An 18,561-nucleotide genomic window follows, 5' to 3' on the forward strand; every position below is an offset into this window, starting at 1 on the left:
TGTTCACTGTGAATTTTTGAAAAATTATAAAATTTTACAGAACAAAATAAATATAGAAACTTCAGATTTACTTCCACTGCGTAAAGTTGTCAAAATGTGTGATAAACCAAAATAACAAGCAGTAAATATCAGCATATACATATTAAATCTACGCAAGGTGAAACAATGATATCAAATTGGAAAAACTTTCAAACATGGAAGCTTTCGTCTGAAAAATAATCTTTTGTCAACAAGGCACCTATTTACGGAATAAATACTGTTTTTCTGAGAATATGAAGACACTGAAATTTCCTGAGAAATTGGAGTTCATATGCATGGGTGTATGTGTGTACAAATAGAAAGGCACAGGGTCAAAGGTCACACTACAAGGTCAAAGGTCAGACTTGTGAGACAAATTCATAACTAGTCAGACAAGTATTTTATCAAGGTTGTGTGTCTAAACTGTGCAATGTAAGAAAATGTAACGCAGTTATTTATTTGGTATTGTATAAATGTGTCCTTTTTTTTGGAACATGGTAAAGAAATATCATATTTGTCAAATTTCATAATAATTTCTCTGTGCAATCCCTCCCACACATCTTCAGATTTATTGCTACAATTTCAAATTGTAAATAATTGACAATGAACTTTATACTGTAAATCAATGATGTGTGTTCACACTACCAACTTGAAAATAAACATAAAAAACATGAAATAATAATTGTATGGAAAATAAATGCTACAACATACATACATAAAAATAACCATTAAACAAAAACTTTGATGTTCTGCAGTCAGGAGTCAGGTTTAGGACCACTAAAATTAGTCCGCCAAACATCAAATTGTATAAACAGCGCCCTCATTAGACCAGCTCCTATAAACGTTTTGTTTTTATTATCTACATCATATTGAATGACATCAGCGTGTAAAGAAGATGGCATTCTCTTTTTTCCATAGACTTGTACTATTCTTATTTTTACTAGCACCCCCAGTGGTTCAACTCCTCTAAACTCTTGTTTTTTTATATATTTTTATTCTCTTCTGTATGACCTAATCACCGTACATTTCAGCTTGAATGACATCTGTACGAACAGTAGACAGCATTCTTCGGGACTTTCTTTTCAGATCTTGAGCTGTTCTTACTGCATCTTCCAATGACAACCCCAGCCTAATTGTTTGAATCTAAAAGCAAAATGTCTAGAGGTAAGTTTCAATTCTGATTTACGAGACACATACATCTAAGGCCAAAAAAGAAAGAAAAAGATTTGTTTCTGGTCAGCATGTACATCACTTAAATACCATAGCGTCAGTCTTTTTTTTTGTGTTTGTCCAGCCCATGCAGTCTGCAGATCCACGGGGAAACACAAAAATAACCCTCCCTACTTCAGTGAAGTCAACTGCAGAGCCAATCATGAACAAGCAAATGACATCTGCACCACATACAAACTTACTCTAAAGTACTAAATAAAAAGAACAGTAACTGCCATAAATAGTAGATTGTGACAGGTTTGTTGGAAATAAAAAAATAAAGATTTTTAAAAAATTCATTTCTTTTTTTAATTTGCATCATTGCACCACTTTTGTAGACAAAATGTCCTGACTCAGACCAGAAACAATTCTTTTTTTGGCCTAATACTGCAAAATTATCAAATAAGTTTTGGTTCATTAACATGTAAACATTAACAGCCAACAAAACAGTACAAAATTGAACTCTAAGACAGAAATATTACATTGTGTAATCACCCACTGGCAAGTACCAACTTTGTTATATTTTCACATCAAAGTTTTGACACAACACATAACATCGAGTATATATATGGGAAAAGGCAAGGAATAGTTGGATTTCAAAAGCTGCAAGGGAAGGAGTTAGGTGGTAATGGTGACGGTGAAGTGACAATTAAGTGACAATGACATTAACAGAGTGACCTCTACGTGACATACGTACACATGCATGAATAGTTACTACACCATGATGTTTCTATGTTTTGCCACTGAGGGGGCTATTATCTGTACCAACATGGCAGACATTTTTGAACACATTTAGATATGTACATCAAAATTATTATACAGGATCATTTAGCAATGAAGTATTGGTTTTACACAACGTGAAATTAATTATCTTCCTGACATTTATCAATTATGAGCAAAAGGGAAACTATTGGTGAAACTGAATTAAAGTTGTTCGCAAAAAACAACAACATGGTATTCAATATGGGAAATTGAGAAACTTTTTCAGTGGTCCATTTACAACTAGAATTTAAAACTACCGATAGAATTCACCGGAAAGACAATTACATAGACTTTTGAAGCAAATGGTACTACTCATTGTGAAGTTTGAATTTTGGCTTGTTCTTTTAAAATATAAATTTTGTAATTTCTTCTCAGTGAAGACGTAATTTTTTGCCTTTCAATAAGTTCCAACAAACAAATTATTTCAGTATTATCTATATGTTAGTAAGTACTGACACGACTTGGTGTGTGCTGGTAAAACTAAAATTTCAAAAATAACACAAAGTACACCAACACGAAATAAAATCAGAAAGAACCACAACTACTCACTACAAAAGAAAACAAAAACAAATTGTACATAAACTCACAGCTAATGACATTTAACAGGAAGGATAACAGCAGGGTTTCACTTGACGTAGGCAGCATGCTTTGCTTTATCCAAGATCAACGTCATGTAACATACCTTAGCAGAACGATCTTCATCGTGACTGCTGCGTGTCCGTCTTCTATTTTCCCGCCGAGGACTTGTTCTACAATGAAATGATTGCCAAATACATTATATCTGTTCTATATTTATCCATAGAATGCTACAATAGTGAATGCACTATCGTGACAGTGAGTGTTCTGTTGCAATGCAAGTCTTTTCACTGTCCAAGCACACTGTAACTATTAGATTGCCACACTAGTGTCTACACTATCATGACAGTGAAGGTCCTGGTGCAATGCAAGTCTTTTCACTATCCTATCACACTGTAACTATTAGATTGCCACACTAGTGTATACACTATCGTGACAGTGAAGGTCCTGGTGCAATGCAAGTCTTTTCACTGTCCTATCACACTGTAACTATTAGATTGCCACACTAGTGTATACACTATCATGACAGTGAAGGTCCTGGTGCCATGAAAGTCTTTTCACTATCCTATCACACTCTAACTATTAGATTGCTACACTAGTGTCTACACTATCATGACAGTGAAGGTCCGTGTGCCATGCAAGTCTTTTCACTATCCTACCACACTGTAACTATTAGATTGCCACACCAGTGTCTACACTATCATGACAGTGAAGGTCCTGGTGCCATGAAAGTCTTTTCACTATCCTATCACACTGTAACTATTAGATTGCTACACTAGTGTATACACTATCATGACAGTGAAGGTCCTGGTGCAATGCAAGTCTTTTCACTATCACAACACACTGTAACTATTAGATTGCTACACTAGTGTATACACTATCGTGACAGTGAAGGTCCTGGTGCCATGATAGTCTTTTCACTATCACAACACACTGTAACTATTAGATTGCCACACTAGTGTATACACTATCATGGCAGTGAAGGTCCTGGTGCAATGCAAGTCTTTTCACTATCCTATCACACTGTAACTATTAGATTGCCACACTAGTGTATACACTATCATGGCAGTGAAGGTCCTGGTGCCATGCAAGTCTTTTCACTCTCCTATCACACTGTAACTATTAACCCTCAGACTGCCTTGCCAATATATACATACACAACCATGCCAGTGCGTGTCCTGTTGCCAAGTAAGTCTTTCACTATCCAAGCACACTGTAACAAGTAACCCTTAGAGCGACATGCCAATGTACAAGTATACACTATCATGGCAGTGTATGTCCTGGGTGCCATGCCAGTCTTTCCACTATCCCAACATCTTGCAGGTTATCATTTCATACATTTCATATTCCAGACACAACCATGTGTCAACTAAATTTTTTTGATGGACTTTCACAGAGTGATTAGAATTTCCACAACTTTTTTCAGACACTTCCTGAAATATAGAAATCTGTGCCATTGTTGAAAACATCACATCTATAATAACACAGAGTATACAAACTTACCTTCTGTATATAATTTCTTCTTCTGTTGCTGTGTCTCCATCATCCATAGTATAATATTTCACTTTTCCCTTCTTTGTTTTGCTATTATATTGCCTACAATGCAAAACACACACCAAAGATTATTTATAGACAAAAATCTTGCATCCGACATTTCCAATATTTTTAAGAGGACATCACAGTGTTCTTTTACATTGTATGATAAATCTTCATCTACAAAACATAACTAACTTGACTCACCACATTTTCAAACATTAAAATACCTATCTCAGGTTTTATATTCGTGTCAACTCAATTATGTCCCAAACCTTAGTTTTCAAATTAGTATTCAAATTTATTTGACTTCTGCCTTTGGTTAGGACAAATGCATCATTGTATAAAAGCACACTGCCAGGAACGGGATACCAAGTGTAATCCCAGACAATTGGTGAGCCGCTGGGTCACATGCTTGACAGTCTAAAGCAACAGACATCTGCTAATTTCAAAGAATATAATTTTAGAATGTCAATCTATACAGCCTTATTTGCATGAGTCTTGCAAGCTAACCGAAAGCAGAAGTTACATAAAATTTGAATGCTATTTTCCCTGACTTTCCAGGTGGTGGTAGCCATATAAGTGAGAGCCCCCAACAGTGAGAGTCTTGGTAACTGAAACTACTACACATACACATATTATAATGTCTGTATATTAAATTGTTGTCTTATCTAATTTATACCAATGAACACAGTATTACCTGACAGGTGTTCGACTGATAATGTGAATAGGTCCTTGTTGTGAAGGTTGGGCTGCAGTCTGTATCGTAGCTCCACCAGCCGGTTGCGTTAATATGTACTGAGAACCCGCAGGTGTTGGTGCTTGTGGCTGCGTTTGATATACTGGTGTTGCAGCAACTGCTGTTGGTATGGAAGGCACAGACTGAGCCATTCGAACACCACCAACCTGTGATGTAGGTTGCATCGGAGCTGCAGCAAACTGAGGTGCCATCGGAGTTTGAGGTCGAGAGTATGTACCGGGTGGAGGACCAAACGATGCCTGGGGTGGAGGCTGCTGTTGTTGTTCTCTACCATAATCGTCTGGGTAGGTGTACTGGCCATGGTCATGACTACCGGTGCCGCCACACAGTGGGCATGGTGATGTTGTAAAATTAAATGATGGCATTGACATTGACCGCTGTCTAGGACTGAGTGGTCTACCAACTGGACTGCCTGGACTGCGATAAACATCAACGTATGGACTATCATGTGCTGTGTACGGTCGTTCATCCATATAACTATTGCCCAAATATGGATCTCTGCCACCGTAACTTCTATTATAATCAGGAATCTCATCTATGTAACTACTACTTGGATATGCTCTTGGTTGTTGCTGTCGAATAGGTGAGGACGCCCTCACAGGTGAAGGTGATCGTGGAACTCTGTATGGATCACCTCTCATAGGAACTCCAGCATACGGTGTTGACGTCATGCCCTGACGATACTTGGGATTATATTTTTTCAGGATCTGTTCACGTAAGTGTTGCACATCATTGCGTAGAGCTCGCAGCATCTCTTCCCTGCGACTTGGTTTGGCACGAGAAGCTGAATTTTTCTGTCCAGTATAGTTTGTTCTTCCTCTGTCATTACCAGATCGGCCTCGATCGTAAGAGGAAGTGGACTGTCCTCGATCGTACGAGGAAGCAGACTGTCCTCTATCATATGAAGAAATAGACTGTCCCCTATCATATGAGGAACTACCGGTGCCGTAAACTGGACGTTCTTTGTTTTGCATATTTCTACCTGACTGGTAACGTAATCTCTGACTATCATATTTAGGTCTACTATTCTCAACACCGGGTCTCTGTCCCAAGTCTCGTCCTGATCCAAACAACTGTCTGGAATATCCCTGAGGTGATTTTTTATACCGTGACTGCTCTGGTGAAGTGGGTTGTTGATTTCTAGAAATATCTTGCATAGACTGAGTTCTACCATATCCTGGGCTATCCCTCTCCTGTCCAGATCTATTCAAACCATACGGTGTACTAGTAGCCCTCTCCCTTTCATACACTGGCCGTTCAAACGACGGCATCTCGTACACCTTAGCTTGCATTTCTTCGAGCAGTGGTGGATGTTTCGCTCTGTCTTCAACACGTTTGGCTGCATCCATTTCCTTCTTCAATTTCTGTACCTCATCATGGAGGGCACGGATAGCTTCACTCTTGACACTGCTCCTAGATACAACGGATGCGGTGTCAAATTTATCAAGCTGGTTTGTAGAATCTGCCCATCTTTCAGCTTCTTTGTCTCTCAGTATTCTCTGTTTGAGGGCATCTTGTCTCGTTTCTTCATCCTCCGTGGTGTAGTAGTTAAGTCTAGTGGAGGCGTTGCTTTCTCTGGACCTGCCAGAGAGAGGTCGTCGCTGCCGTACAGTGTCTGTAACCAAGAAATCATTGTACAGTTAACAAGTTTTTAGAATCAGACTTGCAGTAACTGACTAAAACCCAATTTATTTCAGCCAAGTTCATTACCTTAGTGTTCTGTAACATAATACAAACCTAACTGTCACCATATTGACTAAATGAAAGTATAGTAATCTAATCTGAGAAGTAAACATTGGAGATACAAATCATTTCTTGAGATACATGTAGTAGGGTACAGTTGTTCCCTTTTACCATCGAATACTGATGGAAGTGATAATACTGACAGTGCCTCATTTAGGACATATCAACTACAGCTGTCGCTTTTTGTACTCAATTACTGCAGGATGTATACAGATAGTAAAAATACAAATTGTCATCTTTGGATCCAGGATTAAAACATCTTTACATGAACATATAAAAGTTCATTGTTATTGGTATTTGTTTATTTGTACGTCGAGAATTTTGGATAAACCAAACATTTCAACTTTGACAAAACATAAAAAAAGGACATAAACACTCTGACATTTACACAGAATTTCCAACACCATGCACCAAGTGGCATATTAACAACAGTGTTTTTGCTAAGGTTGGAGAACCCCAGCAACAGAAAGGGAGAAAGGGGGTAAGATTGGCAGTGTTTCCCCATAGAGTCTTTGTTTGGGAACCAGGTAAAATGACATGGGAACTCCGGTAGATTTTACCTACTTATTGCCCTTAGCAAAAACATTGAACATTCTGGAAAGTTTCAACTGTAGTGCATTTATACTTACCAACACTGCTAGCAGGAGATTTCCTTGTCTTGACTGGTGTTGCCCTCTTTGATGATCCAGCATATGTATCGTAAGACTGAACTGATCTGCCATTAGTGAAACTCATATCATCCTCACTTTCAGTCCATCTATGAGACTGTGATGTCACCGATGGCCTTTGACCCCGTACAGTTGATGCTGATGACTGCTGGCTGTAGACTGATGATGGACGTTGACTGATTGGTGAAGGGTTGGAGTACAGATAGGATGGCCTGAAACAAAGACAGATAAATTATCATTATTGCAGGAATTTTAAATTCTTGGACCAGTGAACAGTCATGTAATAGTATATTACCTCATGCTAGAGGACCAAAATAGAATAAGAAAGTCAACTTATTCTCACGCGCACCTATAGTAATACATTATGTAAATTAGAGCATTCAAAAAATGTCTGTTTTGCATTTTTTGTGACAGAATTCACTCACTTAGTCAACAATATAATAGAACAAGCTTTTCAGTAACATGTTCGATTTTTTGCTGAAAGCTCTGAAGTAACTGGTCAAACGGTCATTCTGAATTATGATAAACAATTGGCTAGAAGAACTTTTAAGTGATAGCTCTGAAACAATAGGAAAATACTCTGTAACCCTCATGTCTCCTTAAAAATAAACTTCACTGAATGATTTCTGACTTTCTCCTTCATACAATATCTAGTCATCTCTCTGAATCAGCATAGAGTTTTGTAGCATCTCAGTTGTATAGAGGACTTTTGCAAGGATAGTGTTGAGTGTGCTAAAGTCAGTGGTACAGCAAGTAACATTGTGCAAAAAAATGGACAAAGTGACAAAAACATATCTCATTTCACTCACCTATCTTTTCCTAGTCTACCATATCCACCTAGTACGCTACTTTGGTTACTGTATCTACTGCCCTCAGAGCCAACAAATCCACTATCAACATCTCCTTCCATTGGTCTCTGTCCAGGATACTTCTGACCCTCCCCTTGTGTGGCCTGACTGTGTCTAGCTAAGCTGGGAGTTGATCGTCCGCTGTCACCTGGCCTCAACGACTGCTGTGATTTACGCACCATTTCTGGGGAGGATGATGGACTGGGAGAGGCTTGACCTGACCATCTTTGTAAATGACTGGGACCATAGCCACCTGTAGAGAGGATTGCTAAAATCAGTACTTGTAATCTCTAAAAGAAGTACTCAAAGTATTACTTCCATATGTAACAGAGCTTTCCATGAACAGCACCCTCTTCCATGACCTACAATTTATAGGATCAAATTTACTGCAATTGATAAGCATCAATTCATCCAAATTTAATAGACCAATACACGAATAGCTCCCTCTAGTGGTAGAGCCACAACACACAATTCAAAGGGTCAGATTTATCTCATATTTGATATACATTCTCTCATTCAAATCTGTATCTTGTATATTTGTAAAAACATTCCAACAGGTTTTTTAGAATTCTTTTTTAAGTCTCAATGCCCCCCCCCCCCCCCCCCACACACACACACATATTCCCGTTATTGCTTGACTCCAACATACGGAGAGGAATTCTGATGGTCATATTTACCATTTTGAAATTTGATATTGAGCAAATACTGGGACAGTCCTATTCCACTATTCTATTACAATATACAGTAGACATTCTATATTGTTTTACACTTGTCTGCTATAATACTTACTGCTGGCTCTTCTCTCCATTTCAGGTGTAGAATCAGGTGATCCCTGTAAACTGTCTGAGCTCTAAAAAACAAACAGAAAGGTAAATACATCATCATGGCATAGGCAAGAAATATGCATTCAAGTAAACATAACCACTTCATTTGTATATAGTATGTAAAATATGCTGTGGCATACTTGTACAACCCTATCAGCAAGCACTCACTGCTTTAAAGAAGCCTGAAAAAAACTGAACAACATGATGCATCTTACGACATACAGACCTCTCAATTGATTTAGTTATTTCAGCTTCACTGCAGAACTTACACAGAAATGATATATTACGATACTTTGCAAAAATATCTAGAATGAAAATGTTTAGATGCAAAGGACTATAGAGGATGATTTTTATGTAATAATAATAATAATAATAATACCTAATCTAGCGTGATCATGACAGCCCTCTTGCAAATATCAGGGTGACCTAAAAACTAGAATATTTGTGGTTATTAAAAATGTGAATGCTTCACAACAGAGATTTGTGTTCACCTATGTAATGATATTGTATTTCCCATGATGCATCATTCAAGATGGCAGGTTTCCAAGTTCCCTATGGGGAGTTCATTTCTTACCTGATAATGTGGGTCTCCTTGTGATAGCATGCCAGGAACAGAGGTTGGTGAGTACAGGGTGGAGTCTTCATGTCCTGTGTACAGAGATGGGTTACTGGCACTGAAAAACCTGTCTGGTAAAACTCCAGAGCCTGTATGGGAAAAGACACAGAAATATATTGTAAGTGGTAATTTGGGTACAAAGATGGGTTCAGACCCTGGATGATGAAGACAAACGACACAACGTAAGTGGTGATTTAAAAATCTTGTTTGCCCTACAACAGACTTATATTCTTTTACATTTCTATGATTTACTATCCTTCTTTTCTACTCTTTGGTACAAAATGTACATGAGCCTATTGGTTGATTAGTAATTTGATTCAATATCTGTATGGCACATCTGAATAAACTGATACATTCAAACCTCACCTCGTCTTGCCTCACATTGCCCCTCCACACCCCACTCCACATCGCAATGTATCACCGCACCTCACTTCGCCCTATCTCACCCTCCCTCACATCACGTCACACCACACTACAATGCATTGCATTATATTGCATTGCACTACATCACACTACCTGTGCAGGACAAAATATTACTACCCTATCTTCAACTAATTATATATAGAGATCTTACCTGTATAGCTATATGCCTGATCCTGCTCAATTTGGTCTGGTAGTTCATGACCAAAAATGTCCGGGTTCTCATTGTGAAGATTTCGTAGTTCCTGCAACACAAATAAAAAACAATTTTGTTTTACAGAAATCATCATAAAATTGCTGTGATAATTAATCCATACCATATGTTCACAGACAAGAAATTTGCAATACTATCAAATCTTAAAGTCATAGGACCTGAACCTGTTTTTGTTACTACAATGGAACCTACAGTAGAGTTTGAAATCAATAAGATGAAGAGTTAGAACTCAGTAGAAATTATACACCTGGTCCAAGTCAACCTACCTGCATTAACTCCTCTATTTCCTGGTCTCTTTCTGGTGTATAGTCCATGTGTTTCAACTGTTCATACCTACACAAACAAACATTTTAAATTAGATTTCAATATCAAATAGAAATATCTAACAAACAAAAAGAGTTCATTTTCTAAAGAAATATTACTGAATCCATTTCATCACATAACATGTTCATAAAATACAAGTAATCCTAAACTACAATTTCTTCTCAATGTTGAAATATTTCTCAATATAACACAAAAACCATGTCCTAAACTATGTGTTTATCACCCTTTTACTGCATAGCAAGAAGGGTTGTGTGTTTATCACCCTTTTACTGTAGTAAGTAGGGTCATGTGTTTATCACCCTTTTACTGTAGCAAGTAGGGTTATGTGTGTATCACCCTTTTACTGTAGCAAGTAGGGTTATGTGTTTATCACCCTTTTACTGTAGCAAGTAGGGTTATGTGTTTATCACCCTTTTGCTGCAGGAATTAAGAGTTACGCCTTGACCATATATCATAGAAGCACTCCAAAAGAATGCCCACCTAAATTTTCCCTGTTTTCTTGTTTTGTGATGTTAACATATCTATCAAGCAGTCCATTGTAATGTGATGTTAACATACCTGTCAAGCAGTCCATTGTATTGCTGTGTTAACATACCTGTCAAGCAGTCCATTGTATTGCTGTGTTAAAAACTGTTTTCTTCTGCCTAACTCTGGGTCTACTGAGGCAAGGAGGGCGTCATTCTTTCCTATTATATCAGATGGTTGACTTCTTAATGAATCCTGAAATAACAAGATCACATACCAAATATTAAAAGACTTCTTTTTTTGTTTTTGAGGGTTTTTTGAGGGGGAGGAGTGGGGTGGGGGTTAGTATTGTACCAGTTTGCTGTATAGATTAATAATCATAATCACATTGTAATTTTGTCTTGTTCCAGGTTCCTTAATTTGTTTTCAAAAAACTGCCCTAGCATGAGATGATTTCAGCTAAATTGAATTGCTAACTACAAAAAGTACTAATTATGTAGTGTCAATTACCCAGACCCTTGTTGCTGAGGTGTACTTGTAGTTAGGGTATACAAACAGGAATATAACCATAGACTGAGTTAGTAAAATTATACTTGAAATTAATAGGTACTTGTAACTACTCTTGCTCAAAAACCGTCAAACATTCAGCACAAGAGATTGAATTGCCAAAGATTACACTCTGGTCTGTATTCTTGGCAGTGACTTGGGCATCTTAACAAATACAACATGTAGCAGCAAAAATCACATATTTTGTTTACTATTTCCCCGGAATCTCTGGGGTTGGTAGCCATAAAGGCAAGAGCCCCTGAATGACACGAGTGTGGGTAACTGAGGCTATATTCATGAAGTTGGATTCATATGTACAAATTAGAGAACAAACTGAGGTACATATCAAATTCTGGAAATAGAACCATTAGGATACAATATGCATAAGTACAACAATTTTTTTACATCAGTATCAAACAAGGGTTTCATTTAGAAAACAGAACAGTGTAGACTACACTTACATGTTGCTAGGAGCATGGTCATACATACATGTACAGATATAAACTTATCTTAAATGTTAATTTTAATCTTGTACCAACATTTTGAGGCTTTCTTATCATTCTAGATCTCCCCCACAGTAGTACTAACCTCTATTTAAGTATAACCATCAATGACCCTTTTGTGCACGGCAACCAAAATCGTCATCAATCATTCTTATAACACTCCCTCTGACATGTCTTACAATGAATTCAAAAACTGAAAAAAAACTATCAATCTTTGGGTTTTACGTGCAGTCATTCTTGTTTGCTTACATTATTCTACCAATTCAAGTTATTATCACATGCTATTGGCAAATCTATCATTTTTCAAACAGTAAACACACGAGTTGTATTTTGTGCAAAAACTAAAATTACTGAGAATACCTCTCAAACTTCAACCTACTAATGTACATCAATTTAAGTTGGCCTGTTACTCTAAAATATGGATTCCCATATTGACATTTAGCATGGGGGGAAAATAAAGTGACCTAGGGGGCCTTGTCACTACGAGTCAGTATTAAGTAGTGATGAAACCCTTTTCAGAAGTCATGAATATTTTTCAGTTGAACTGAAAAAAATATCGGGGTCTAATATAATATTACATCTGTAAGTGTACGGAAAAATTTGGGAAATAATACATTTTGAGTCCTGCAGAACCTATTAGATGCAAGTTGTCATGACATAGAACAACCAGGGTATAAATCCTACATTTTCTGTCTGAATGCATACAACTTGACAGCAACTGTAATACTGAATTACATACATGAGCCATACCTGTATTTTTTCTTGTATATCTTCCAATTTCATACCAAGTTGGAATATTTCACCCTCTATCTCTTTATCGGGATCAAAACCTTCCTCATTGGTATCTGAGATTAAATTGTTTCTCCTTCTGATGGTATTTTGTTCTTCTTTGGCTTGTAAATAGTCTCTTTCTAACTGTTCATGTTGGGCCTTTAAACGGTCAAACAACTGTTTCTCATCTTCTTGAGAAAGGTGGCTCTCTGTCATCAATTTTTGAAATGTTTCCATCTGTTGAGAAAGTAAAGATACTTGTATCAAGTTACATGTAATATTGTACAGCTACATTTGTAAGTCCTTATCAAAGGAACTGAGTCAATACTATAAAATATATGGCGGATGTTACCAACTTCCGAGAATTTGGGACAATTGTCTGACGTCACACATGCGTCGTGACTTCAGAAAACACTGACAAAGCCATGGTGGATACCTGGCAAAAGCTTTGGTAAACTAATTAAGTTTTGGTGCAATATGAAGTTAAACCATTAACATAAAATATGTTAATGTGGTAAAAAAAAAATCTTGAATTTTGAATTTTAAACAGAAAATGAATTTTCATTTCAGAACTTTAACATAAAATGGAATAAAGAACCCTTGAGTATTCAGGATGCCTTTAGTATTAGTATTAGTATGTTTACTATCCAATATTTTTTTCAGAAAAACTGGTGTTTCAAGCCTGAACCTCATACAAGTTATCACACTGAATTGTGTAAACAATTCACTAACTATAAGTGAATGAACTCAGGAATAGTATTATAAGTTCAGGCAGATTGTCATACAAAATGAAAACAACACAGCACCGACCTCCCACCCCCACCCGACCCCCATACCAGCATGCAATAAGCCCATGTTATTGCTATACATATTCGTTCAAATTTGTGAGACCCTAAACCTTCACAAAAACAGGCAAATATTTCAGTTGCATTGTTTTGCTCTGACTGTCACAATGAGGACTTTAAGGACATACCATTGTATAGCTGATGAATTGAATACAGAACCAAGTGACAGGAATGTCTGTATACTGTCTGAACTGAACAAAACAGTTATTTAACAAAGGTGGTATGCTTCTAGTGGACTCTCAAACGTACATTTACCTGACTCCATATTTATTTATCCAGAAAGTTGGCTATTTTTCAGAAATAAAAATTCCAATAATCTCACTTTCACGAGTTGGTCGTTAATTATTTCAGATGAAAAATTTAACCTCATGAAATTAATTCAATTTATACAATTTATTTCTAAGCATATTTCAGACTGAGCCAAAAAATGCTGATTTGTAAAGTAAAAGACACTAGCTCTGAAATACAATGGTGTCATGTAGAGAAAGAAACGCAATGACCGACAATGGACCCAACATTTCACTATACTGTGTTGTACACACCATACATTCAATACTGGGTCATTCTACAAAGACATTAAAACAGAATGGTACAAGACACCTGACAGAAACCAACAGGCCATGAAATTGACATTAAAACTTACATGCAGCCTGAGCAGGAGCAAAGACCTGATCAAACAGTCGAACTGTCAAACACCGCAGCATTACAGCAAGTTTCTCACAGTGTGTTTCAGTATGTAAAGACTATTTGCATTATACCCAGGCACACAGTTGTAACTTGAGCAGTCAGTTCAGAGTCCAAATGTCTTACAGGGGTAGCATGCTAGCAACAGACTCATTGATATGCAAATAAGCTACTAGAGTAGGCCAGATCAATATTGAACACTTACTTGGCACAATACCCATAATTTGCTGTCTTTAGGGCATACACCATAGCATTAAAACGAAGTGTGCGAGACTGTAAAAACTGTGATTTTGTATTACTTTTGGGGTAATTCTACCTATAACACTGGCATTTACATACATGTATGGAATGAAAGTTGGTTGTCAGAGGCTCAGGCTAAGCTGCATAGATCACATGCCTCTTACCACTGCAGTCAGGGTTCAAACCTGTTCAGAGTCGGCTAGGTTTGACTAAAAATTTCCAAGATTTGTACAAAGGGTGATGCTTAGTTTGATTCTATCAAAAAATACCTGATTTCCCCTACGTACTTTGGTTTCTGCCTCCTTCAAAACTAGAGCACTTGGGTGCTGCATAAGTGGCAAATTTGATTTGGATTAATACAGTATATACTATATACTGTTATTATTATCATTATCAAGCTCATGACTACAGCTCTGAAAATTTAGTTTTACTCTTGACAGTGGAGGAGAAATACATATAGCTACGGAGTAAACATTGACTCCTGCATAAAGCTCAAGAAAGAAATAGCTCAAGAAAGAAATTTTGAAATAGGGATTACAAGATTGTTGAGCTTTTATATCTAGACTAATATCTAATGAAAAAGACAATACATGAGCCATAATGAGCAAATCTTAAAAACAAAAGATTTAAAATTTGTGCCACAGGAGGGCAGCCTTCAAAAATTGGCAAACCTCAACAGGCAGTTGTTTACAATTTTGACATATGATCTAAACACAATAATCTCAAAGCTCACATTTTCATCAAGACTCTTGGTTTGAAATTGCTATCATTAGATGTACAACGATTTCAGATAACTTACATGTTCTTCAAGACTCTTGGCTTGAAAACGTAACCCCATGGCCATACTGTCAGCACTAGTAACGGCAGCTAGAACCGGGTCAATTTCATCCATGTCACCAGGTGTCTTGGTACTTCCAATACTATTAACTGTAGTAATACTTGTACTTAGTGGATCCCCTCTTCCTGCTACAAGTCAACAAGTTATAAAACAGTGTCAACATTCATCTGTTTTTCTTCACTGTTTGAAAGTTTTGTTTGGTGTAAAGTATGCATAGATTTACTAGGTTTGTTTCACCACAAAATGTACATGTAAGTCAACATTGAACTCTCCACTGATAATAAAACTTTAAGATCAGGAGCACCATTCTTTTTGAGATATTTTTGTTTTGCCCATTAAATGGATTGTTATGAGAAGATTCAGATTTAGTTGACAAAGAATTACACTGTCAATCATTTAGGATAATGAAGTAAGTTAGTTCCTACCTGTATCTGACATCATAGCTTGCTGTGGAGCAGGACTAAGTCTGGCATGTCCCATTTGACCCATAGATATGGTCTGAGGTTGTTGGGCTTTGGATACCGTCCCTGTGGTGCTCTGACCTGGCTGAGGTGCACTGGATTCCAAGTTTATCTGTAGTAGTAAATGGCAAAATACAGTGATTAAGTCTTTGATTTGACACATGTGTGTTAACAGGACTAGAACGTACTTCCTTCAGACAAATGAACTTGCTTTGGCGTCTCATGATACTAGCTCTGTTTACACACGCATTGAAAAAACAGCCTACTACTAATCTCATGCCTAAAGGGAGTCACTGAGTTTACGGAGGAGTCATCATGGTTTCAAGTCCACATGAAGAACATGTGCCAAAACCTCCTGGACTTATTCTACCAACAAGAACTCTTGAATTGTTGTTTTCATTGTCCTGTTTTGTTGAGCTTTGCTACCTCATTTGTTTTTCCTCTTCTTTTAATCGGTATATACCATAAGTTTTTTTTTGAGTGATAACAGAGTCCAGGTGGAAATAAACTTACTTACTGTTGTTTCCTGGCTATTATGTTTTTAAATAAATCTTACCACTACCACTATTACTTACTATTGCTACGTGTACACGTACATGTACATGGGGGGGGTCTTTTGAAACCTGAGCTTGTGCGAGTGAGCATGCATGACTCCTAGGTTTGTATTGCACTACTTGTAAACACCATCGCTTGTCCATCCTACATGACCAAGAAGCCAGAAGTGGCCCGGGTATGACGTCATTGCGTGAGCTGGCTAATTTGAACTTTACTTTAATATGTACCTACCTTTGCACCAAGTCGAAGAGAGTCTATGGTCACCTCAGCAAGTGCATATTTCTGTAACAAATCATCGTAGTCTTGCTGTAGTTGATCTATAAGTTCATCTGCCTGTTTCCTTGACGACGACTCTTGACGTAGTCGTGCCGTCAAGTCTTGTTTTGAATGGTCTGACATATTTTCCCAGTCTGTGCTACATATAGACGATTCACCGAAATTGTCATTTTGGGATGAAATCGGTGATTCACTGGTCACCCTTGACCTTGCGCTACTGACACGACTTGTTCTCTCTCTATCCTCTGCCTCTTCTTCATCACTATGATACTGTTTTTGGTTTTTGTCTTGATTTACTGGGGTAGACCTGCCAGAAAATGAGCCCCTCCGGACTGGAATTCGGCTGGGAGATTCACCCCTCTTCTTCACTGGAGTAGTCCTACCTGAGCTTTCAGTTTTAGCACCAGGAGTGACCCTTCCAGACTTGGGTGGTTTGGTTGACTTATTTGTAGGAGTTTCTCTACCCCCTTTTGAAGGAGTTTCTCTACCCCCTTTTGAAGGAGTTTCTCTACCCCCTTTTGAAGGAGTTTTCCTTCCACCTGTTGCTTTTACAGGGGAAGCCCTTCCATTACCAGGAGTGGTTCTCCCATTACCAGGAGTGTTTCTTCCATTACCAGGAGTGGTTCTCCCATTGCCAGGAGTAGTTCTCCCATTACCAGGAGTGGTTCTTCCATTACCAGGAGTCGTCCGGCCAGACTTGAGGGGTGTTGTTCGGCCAGATAAAGGAGTAACCCTTCCTGTTTTACCAGGTGTAAGTCGCCCTGTCTTTTGCGGTGTGATTCTTCCTGACACAGGAATTTCATCGTAATCAACAATTTTTTCACTTTTTGGTGTTGATTTCTTCGTCGGCGACCCAATCCCATCGGCGGATTTCCCTTTCAAGTCAGACTTTGGTGTAGAATCACCGACAGCTCCCATTCCTTCTTCATTCTTTGCATCAGTTTTTGGACTTGTATCTTTCTTTGGTGGAGTGTTTCCCATTATATCTGACAGGTTGATAACAGTATCTGACGTGTTATTCAGGTCTGAATTGTTTCCCTCTTCCGGCGATCTCCCATCTTCTTCTTTAGTCACATCAGCAATGGAAGAATATTCCGGGAAAGTTTGCTTTGTGATGATGCTAGATTCCAGGCTGCTCTGTGATGTATTTTTACCCTTTGTATCATAGTCTTTTTGATGCTCATCACTAAACGAGGCGCCAAAATTCCCACTAAGGTTTGTTGAATCCGGAGAACTTTCCGGAAGTAGACTTTGTGAGGAGTCCTCTTGTACAGTTTGATCTAGGTGTTTTACATCAATATCCACAATATCAGAGCTGTATGTGTCCTGACTAAGTGACAAAGGTCTATGATCAATTTGTTCCTTCGGCGTCTTTTCAAAATATTTCATCATATCTACACTCGCATCCTGATTGGAAGAACTTGCATTACTTTCCCCGACTTTGTCGTAGGTGCGTGTTTGTCCCGGTTCTTTCATGACACCGTACTCATCAAATTCGTCCTCGTCAACCACATTCTCATTGCTAAGACTACTCTGTAAGAGTCCGCGGTCATCAAACTCATCATCCTGCAAGACACCTTGATCATGTAGATCCCCTTGAATGGTTCCCTCATCATCGGAGTCAGAACCAATAACGCCTTGATCTTTCAAATTGGTGTTACTAGACGTATCTTCAAAGTCGTCCTCATACATCACACCTTGTTCTCGTAAATAATTCGCCAAATCTTGATCCCTGGGTGATTTTTGACTCCCGTCGCCATGACTAATATCTTCTGTATTCACCTGTTTCTCTAGACTTTCAAATTCTAGTAACGACAGAGTAGGTTGATTTGGGCCGTAGCCGTAAGCATCTAAATTGTCCA

General features: G+C 37.9%; 1 protein-coding gene across 3 annotated transcripts; it reads right to left on the reverse strand.

Annotated features, from left to right (window-relative positions):
• Nucleotides 1–640: 640 nt before the first annotated feature.
• LOC144440929 (uncharacterized) lies at nt 641–16,938 on the reverse strand. Of its 3 annotated transcripts, none has more exons than XM_078130395.1 (15): nt 16,655–16,938; nt 15,833–15,980; nt 15,369–15,535; nt 12,780–13,037; nt 11,111–11,235; nt 10,458–10,524; nt 10,132–10,222; nt 9,516–9,646; nt 8,907–8,967; nt 8,079–8,370; nt 7,231–7,481; nt 4,799–6,473; nt 4,069–4,161; nt 2,672–2,738; nt 641–1,161 (listed from the first exon to the last, which is right to left on the reverse strand). In XM_078130395.1, exons 1-15 carry the CDS (start codon nt 16,820–16,822, stop codon nt 1,030–1,032), a joined length of 3,726 nt encoding a protein of 1,241 aa, XP_077986521.1. In that variant the 5' UTR covers nt 16,823–16,938; the 3' UTR covers nt 641–1,029. The 3 variants fall into 3 exon arrangements, with proteins under 3 accessions (XP_077986521.1, XP_077986523.1, XP_077986522.1); XM_078130396.1 differs by having other exon boundaries at nt 1,022–1,161; nt 2,577–2,738; XM_078130397.1 differs by lacking the exons at nt 15,369–15,535; nt 15,833–15,980; nt 16,655–16,938 and adding an exon at nt 14,289–14,358.
• Nucleotides 16,939–18,561: the final 1,623 nt, after the last annotated feature.

This window comes from Glandiceps talaboti, chromosome 10, assembly GCF_964340395.1.
Source record: "Glandiceps talaboti chromosome 10, keGlaTala1.1, whole genome shotgun sequence".
Taxonomy (NCBI): domain Eukaryota; kingdom Metazoa; phylum Hemichordata; class Enteropneusta; family Spengelidae; genus Glandiceps; species Glandiceps talaboti.

What these genes read in the sequence shown, in the direction of transcription:
- LOC144440929 (XM_078130395.1), bottom strand. Translation starts at nt 16,822, where the DNA reads ATGTCAGACCATTCAAAACAAGACTTGACGGCACGACTACGTCAAGAG. An exon ending in AAGGAGACCCACATTATCAG is followed by an intron (nt 8,968 to 9,515) that starts GTAAGAAATGAA and finishes TTTGTTTTTTAG; the next exon opens with AGCTCAGACAGTTTACAGGG. An exon ending in ATGAAGATCGTTCTGCTAAG is followed by an intron (nt 1,162 to 2,671) that starts GTATGTTACATG and finishes TTTTGCTTTTAG; the next exon opens with ATTCAAACAATTAGGCTGGG.